Raw genomic sequence first — 8070 nt, forward strand, 5'->3', positions numbered from 1 at the left:
AGCTGCTTGAGAAAAATGTTACTTCCTTTATAGCAACTTTTAATTCCGCTTAAGTAATGAAAATAGGCTGCCCACTTTCCCTCGTGTTCTTCCTTAAAAAGCTTATCAGATCAAAATAAGCTAGGGTTGAAGCAACAGACCCAATTCTTTGAGCAATTGACTATTTTAATTACCTTTGGGAACCCAATTACATTGTCTACTATTTCCATCTCCTTAAAGAGATTTGGATAATTAGTTGAACACATACTTCAATTGTCAAGGTTTTTATTTCTTTTTCTCTTATCTTTCAAGTGGATATTGCTGCCCCATAGTCAGATTTTATCTTTAAGGAAAAGTTGTGGCTTTGTTTGTGAAAAATAGGAATCACATAGTTGCCACCCCTGGGGTAGATGGCCTGGGGATTTGGGGGTTTTTGTTGTTGTGAACATTTTTTTACATATATTTACTACTTAGGTCATATCTACTCTTGAATTTAAGTAATAACATCTGATATCTACATTATGTTTGGCTGTGAGATAATGGAGTGAAACTACTATCATCTCCATATTATAGATGAAGAGACTAAGGACAAGGGTGGCTATGTACAACAAAAAGAACAAAACTGGGACTCATAATTCTCCTTTTCTAACTCCAGATCCAGTTTTCTTTCACTATACTGTTGTCTAAGACACTGCTATAGGTTCAACTTGAAAGATCAGAGAAAGGACCTATTGTCCTCCATTTTATCAGATTTTTATGGCAACCATGCTCTTGATGAACATATTTTGACCCTTAAAAAATTTATGAATTTGTTGCCAGACAAAAATGGACAACTAGTGGAACATCATAATTTTTGTCTCTCTTCATCCTTTTATTTATTCATTTTTTTTAAAGGGGTAAGATGGGAGCATGAGGTGAAAATGAGGGGAAGGGAGAATGAAGATGTAGAATAAATGTGCAATGTAGAAAAGTACTTAGATGGGGAAAAAAACCCTAAAAATATGCACTTTGCTAGGGCACTGTTATGCAAGGGTAATAAGGCATGCATCAAATGCTTCTATATGTGAAAAGCTATTAGAAATGGACTTTTTGAAATGGTCATTGTAAGATTACATTTTATTATAATAGAGCAGCACTTTAAGTGGCAAACCTTACTTAATAGTCCCAGGTTAGAGGCAATTTTAAACTACTTTATTCTCTGTATTCATGTCTACATATCCACTTTTCAGTTACAAAGTACAGAACTGTAATATGTATTGGTCTTTTCCAGTACTTGTAATGGGTATTTTTACTTTATCAATATTTTGCTGAATAAATTTTTGTCTTAAGCTTCAAAAATCAGTGTCCCCCCTATTTTTTTAATGTGGCTGATGTATCCTAAATATAATAATTTTAATAAAATTCAGAACTAGTCAATTCAAAATGACCTTTTGCATGAATATCATTAATATTTCCATGTTTTCTTTTTGTAAGCATTCTGGTCTGTGCATTTTGCCAATGCTATCGTCACCTGGCATTTTGCAAATGGGTTATGTCAATTTTGAGTGTTACTTAAAGAAAACCATTTCTATAAAATTTGTATATGCGGTTTCCTAAATTGTTAGCCTGAACTTGCTTAGAACATTTTGCATTATCTTACATTCTTATAAAAAGCTTCTGTAATTAACTTGCTTCAGTTACTTTAAGTACCATTTTTCTTGATCTTGAATGAAGTGTTACACTTCATTTTAATCCTTTGTGAAAACCATTTTATATTTTTTCTTGTAAGGGGGAGGGTTAGGTCCTGTTACTTCATAGGCATTGGGAACCCTTAGATGGTCACTCCCTCTACCAATGGAGCTCTGTCAGAATTATAGTCTTAGGGGATACTAAAAAGTTAAAGGGCCCTCCTGGCCACAAAATCATTACTTGTCTGTGATTGGGCTTGAATCTAGGTAAAGGCCTCTCTAAGGTGAAAACCTGAAGTACATTTTTTAAAAATCTAGTTTATTTTTTACTTTTGAGTCTGATAGAATTTACTTTGCTAGGAATTTTTCAGGTATAGCTGAGAATGACCTAAAAACAATTATTCTGAAAGCGACTGTAAAATGGTTTTAAAGACTTACTTTATAAAGTGAATAATGATAGCCTAACTTTACCAAGTTGGCCTCACATCTTTTAAATGCCAAGTTATTTTTTAAATCCTAACAGTCAAAACACGTACCATTTTGACATTCATTTTTAAACGTGCCTATGCACGGTATCTTGAAAATTTGTCAATACCTTACAGAAGATCTGATTGATTTTGAGAAGTAAAAAGAGGTTTTATTCAAGTATAGCCAAGTTTTTTTTTTTAATGTTTTTTCCCCCCCATTGATTCTGAGTTTTGGTGACAGGTATATTTCTTAATGCAGATATGAGTAGCAGTAGCTCCGTTTTGAATACATTGACAAGTGGATATGCCACCAATGGACATTTGGACTTCCCTTCCACGACACAGCTCAATGGGATGGAAAACAGGAATGGAGAATGCTTAACAGCACCTAATGGAATTAGCAGTGGATTAATTCCAGGACTGACTTTTGCAAATAGCCAGAAAACTCCCTCTGTTAATGGTCCTGAAGAATCAGAAAAGACTATGAACATTTCTCCTGATATGTGTGGCTCTCTGCACCTGAATGGGAGCCCAAGTAGCTGTGTAGCCAATAGGCCTTCCTGGTTAGATGATATTGGAGATAATTTGCACTATGGACATTACCATGGGTTTGGTGACACAGCTGAGAGCATCCCTGAACTTAATAGTGTGGTTGAGCATTCCAATTCTGTTAAAGTGGAGGAGAAATATGATAATACTATCTTGGGCACAATGCACCTTTATCATGGTTCCTAAAAGTCAGTATATTTTCTTCATTTGAAACACATTGATTCATGCTGTTGACTGACTTTTTGGGAAGAAATATCCATGTAGCACTAATTTGAAGAGGAATGCCACAACTATCATTTTTTACACTTAGATTTATTGGGACAAGTAAAGCTTCCATTTGGTGGTTTCCTAGTTAAAGTAAAATTTGTTGCATGAATGGGACTTGGTGATTAGGTATTGTTACAGTGGAATGCTCTTTCAGAATGAAGTTCCTTTTCAACACTTACTGGTCACCAAGCCCAATACTAGCACCAAAAATTGATATTTTTCCTGTAAAAACTGAGTTGTATACAGAGGAGATGGAAATTAAGAGGCCAAAAATGTGTCCTAATTACTTTTCTTAGTTTATCATACTTGGGCATAGCTGCTTTCATTTACCTTTCTAGTTGAGCCTATAATAAGAGAAGACCCATGCTCTCTCTCTCCTTTTGTAAGGTCTGAACTATTTCAACCTTAGAATAGATTTCTCCACACCAATTTGCAATATTTATATGGAGGAAGGGACTTTTGTCTTGAGTTCAGTGACATTTGAAAATGAGTTTCCTCCTTTCATGATAAGATTTATAATTGGATATGTATAGTCCATACTTTGTCAGTTACCAAATAAAATATTTGGCTTATGACTTGAATGAAGTAGAGTGGGTCACAGCCCAGTGTTTGGTTGCAAACAGATACAGCCTGGAGTTAATCCTATGTTAGAATAGTTTTATCTTGCATTTTTACTTTATGTGCTTAATACTTTACCATAGATTGCCCACTAAAGGGATGTTAGCACGGTTTACTTTATATGCAATGAAAATTACTGTTTGTAGAATTTGTTAGGTCGGAGTATTTCAGTATGACTGTTTTTGATACATGTTGGATTTCCCTTTCCCTCCTCCCCTCTTTGGGAGTATATTCTGCTTTAGACTTCTTCTGCTATGTATATCTAGCCAGTTGAGAGACCCTTGAGGGAGTCTACACCGAATTTGTATTGTTTATAGTTTTATACAAGTCAACATTGATGCAGTTAGTAGCGACACTGTGCAAGTATTGTAATGATTTTCTGCTTTGGTGATTTCATAATGAAGAATGGTGTGATGGAGAAAATGTCAAATGAATAAACCAGTGTCCTAAGAGAACTATACCACCTTTTTTTTTGTTTGTTTAAAAAGAGACCTTTACAAATTGAATAAAAATAAATTTCTTATATGCTCAACCTTCCATGGGATCGCCTCTTATTTTCAGTGATTTTATTTTAGTAAGGTATTTTATCCTGTATGCCACCAACAGGATTCATGTTAATGCTTGCTCTCAATCTCTGCTGCATTTGGCCATATTCTTATCCCTTTTCCTACAGAAATAACATTGCTAGGAAGATCTCTTTAATTCTTCAGCTTGTTAGATAAGATTGTGTATATATTGCATATCAGTTTTTATTGAACCAGCAGGCTGTCTTACACTATAAAAGGTTCCTCTGATGAAGTCTGGTAAAATATCAGCAGTACCACACTCGAGCTACAAAGTCTGGTTTCAATTCCTGACTCCATTTGCTAACATTGTGGTGATAAGCTGAGTTAAACCTTCCTTAGCCTATATCCTTCTATGCAAAATGGGTATAATGATACTTGTACTTCTTACTTCATGGAAACATTGTAAGCAAGATACTTTGTAAAACTCTATATAAATGTTTATCATTACCCTAAATACCTCTGCAGGTGTCTAGAAAAATGCAGATACTATTTGGGATTGCCAGTAAAATAACCTATTGCATTCTTATATATACTGCTAAAAGCAGTCAGAACATTTTTATGAGACAAATTCCTTAGACAAGGAAGATTTAATATATTTCTTGAATAAAAGAAAGATGACCTTGTTAAAAGCTTTTCAGAGGACATAAAGAGCTTAACGTTCCCAGAATTGTCCATTTTAGTGAACTACCTGAAATGCACTCAAATTCACAACACTTGAATCTCTCTTTTTCCAGATCATTGGTCAGGATAGGATTTTTCATTTCTCAGAGGAAAAACTAGTGATAAAACACATTTTGTCTACTGTACTGAATTGATTATTTATAGTAGGTCTTAATTGTTGTATTCCAACAGCTCTTATGTTAGCTACCTGTGATGCTGTTTGATGTTTAGCTCTTTTGCTGCCTTTTTGACATTTTATTTTAACTGATGCATGAATTATGGTTGAGTTCCTTTTTGGAATATATGATTGTTACCTTGTTTTAATTCCTATCTCTGATCCAGGCATTTGATTTCAGCTTTTATTTGATGATCATTGGTGTTTTCAAATTTTTCACAGATATTTATGAATGACTAAAGCATTTATCAAGCATTGAGAATATGAACATAAAAGATAGCCCTCAGGGAGCTCACATTCTAATGGGGGAGACAAAACTTCAGAAACTTTTTTTATGTTGGAAATACCCTTGACTGAACTTTGGCACACTGTTAATTTTGTCCATTTTTCTCACTGTGCATTGTGTTTCATTTATAATTTTCTCATTGTACAAGAGTTCATGGCTGCCAAGTTTAATTTAATAAAATTGATCTCTGTAGTTCTGAGATTCCTGGCTTTATTGCTGTGGGATCTTTTTCTTTCCCATGTAGAATTCCAGAAATGCTTCTGAGTTAAAAATTTAAATTACCTATTTAATTTTAGTCACAAGTTTAAGAAAAGTTCTATTCCTAAGGATTTTTTTAACCTTACAACCTTAGGGTTAGAAGAGTGGTAACAAATATATATTTCCTTTGTTTCTACACTTAGGTATTGTGTGGACTGACAATAGTAGAGTTAATCTGGGCCGACTTTCCTGTTTCGAAGGGAAGGGAATGGGCTCAACAAGCATTTTTTAAGTGCTTACTATATTGAAAGCAACACAGCTAAGCTCTGGAGATGGAAGAAAAGATAAAAACAAGGTCCCTGCCCTCAAGTAGTTCACATGTGAAAAAACCAAATTATATACATGTGGTGAAAGTAGAAGTTTGTTTCAGAGGGAAGACAATGAATGGACTTGGGAAGTCCCCTGAAGAAGGCAAAATCTGAGTCTTAAAGGAAACTGGGAGAACCCAAAAGGAAGAGGTGAGTTTGGCATTCCACTCAGTGAAGCCAGTAAGCAAAAAAGCAGAGTTGGGGAAAGAAGGTTGAAACAAACGTTTGTTGTGTGAGTTAATAAACAAGTGTTTGTTACATTTACTATGAGGCGGGCCCTTTGCTAGGTGATATACAGAAATTTCATTTGATCTGCCCAACAGCCTGGTATTATCCCTATTTCACAGTTGAGGGAACTGAAGCAGACAAATTTTAAGTGTCTTACCCCCAAGTCATAAGGCTCGTTTGGCATTTGAATGTAGTCTACCCCCAACCACCTATCTGCCTCAAGCAGCTAGTAGGGAGAGGGGGTAGGGATTTGGAGGCTTGAGGAGTAGAATTTACTCGAAGAAAAAACATGAGTATTATGTGAAAGGTGGGGAGGGAGGGTAGAGAGGAACCACGTTGGGAAGAACTTTAAAAGCCAAACAGGTTTTATATTTGTGGAAGTAATAAAGCAACCACTGCAGGTTGGGGGGCATGGGGAGATGAGTGAATTGGTCAGGCCTGTCCTTGAGAAGATCTCACACATCTAAGTTAAGTGAGAGCCAGGATTTTGCCTCACACTTAAGGGAGAAATCTCAGCTAAACGTAATGACTTTTCACCCCAAGGTCATCATGCTTCTTATAGTTCTTACCCTGAGTGAAAGTGGAGAAAGTCAATCCAGTGTCCATTTATTATTCTCTGGCTGTATGCAAAGTACTGGGCATAGGAAAGGGAAAAAAACATACCAACTCACAGAGCTTACCTTGGTCTATGGAGGGGTTGGTGTGGGGATCAACATGTACACAAGTGATTGAAAGAAAGTAATTCGAACTAGGGAGGGAAGGGCATGGCAGAGTATGGGGAGCTGGGCTGAGTTGGAGGTGGCCCCCAAACTTGATGGGGCTCAAAGACTGAGGCTATTTTGGACTTTGGAACATGGTCAAATGTACCTGTTTCTGATGTCTCTTGTACAGCATAGTGTTTGGCTTCTTCTGTTAGATGAGCAAAGTTCCATCACCAGCAGAAATTTTTTTAATACAGTTTTTTAAACATTTAAAAAAAAATTACAGCTCCCCTTTTCTTTCCACCAGTAGATAACTTTACATTCTTATTACCTGTTTGCTTTGACCTTTTCATACTATTTAAGAAACACATAACTAGTCATTGCCCAAGATAACTTCAACCAGGTTTGCAAGAACCATTATAGAAAATACTGTACCAAAATGCTTTATTAAACCTAAATTTGCACTGGTTCCATTGTTGCCTTTATCCAACAGTTCTGAAACATTCTCCACAAGAGAAAAATGTACCAAAAGGCAGCAAACAGTACAAGGCACTTTTCATTGCAAACAGCAGGAAATCTACTGCTGGGGAATGGGGTGAAGGGGGAACCCCACATACACACAAAACAGGATTAGAATGAAGTTAGTTGAAGTACTCTCTATGGGTTATGTAAGAAAACCAAAAACTTAAGAATATGCTCCAATAATAAATGTACATTTGCATTCATTACCTCCTGGGGGCCCTTGCAATAATAGCAATAGACAGAATTTTGCTATAAAAGAGTAAAACAGAAGGGAGAAAAAACATTTGCAAAATGTCTCCTTAAAGCCACAGTACAATCTAGCTGCCTGGACAAAGTTAACCAAGCAGGGAATGCATAGATAGAGTAGAATAATTACTTAAATGCCATGTTACAGAGGATACTGAATACCTTGGTCACTCGAACAACTGTAGCAAGGAAAATGAATAAATGAAAAAAGCATTTATTAAGCACTTAGTATATGACAAGCTTTATGTTAAGCTCTGGGGAAACATACAAAAATTAGACATTCTTACTCTCAAGCAGCTTCTGCCTTCTATATGTATCAATATATATGGGGAACCCTTCATCATTCACAGGAAACGGTGATTGGAGTCCAGTGGCGATGGAGGTACTGATTTGATTACAATGTAATTAGAAAGGGGTTTGAGGGAGGATGTTAGACATGGTAGATTGGATGGCAAGATGGCCAAGGTGGAACATTAAGGAAATGTGGAGACAGTTTGGTGTCTCAGTGGATAGAATACTGGATCTGGAGTCAGAAAGATTTGAGTTCAAATGTGGCCTCAGACGCTCAATAAC

The 8070-nt window shown here is 36.0% G+C and overlaps 1 protein-coding gene across 2 annotated transcripts in view; it reads left to right on the forward strand.

Annotated features, from left to right (window-relative positions):
- Positions 1-4079, forward strand: part of ANKRD10 (ankyrin repeat domain 10) — a 47775-nt gene extending 43696 nt beyond the window's left edge. Inside the window, exon 6 of one of the 2 annotated variants that reach the window (XM_069094101.1) lies at positions 2355-4079. In XM_069094101.1, the coding sequence (XP_068950202.1) occupies positions 2355-2848 (494 nt within the window). In that variant the 3' untranslated portion in view covers positions 2849-4079. The remainder of the gene's footprint in view (positions 1-2354) is intronic. The other variant, XM_069094102.1, reaches the window with a different exon arrangement.
- The last annotated feature ends 3991 nt before the right edge of the window (positions 4080-8070 follow it).

The sequence above is a fragment of the Petaurus breviceps genome, unplaced genomic scaffold, assembly GCF_028583685.1.
Source record: "Petaurus breviceps papuanus isolate PSGF00001 unplaced genomic scaffold, PetGlider_PUasm1.0 214, whole genome shotgun sequence".
In the NCBI taxonomy this organism is placed as follows: domain Eukaryota; kingdom Metazoa; phylum Chordata; class Mammalia; order Diprotodontia; family Petauridae; genus Petaurus; species Petaurus breviceps.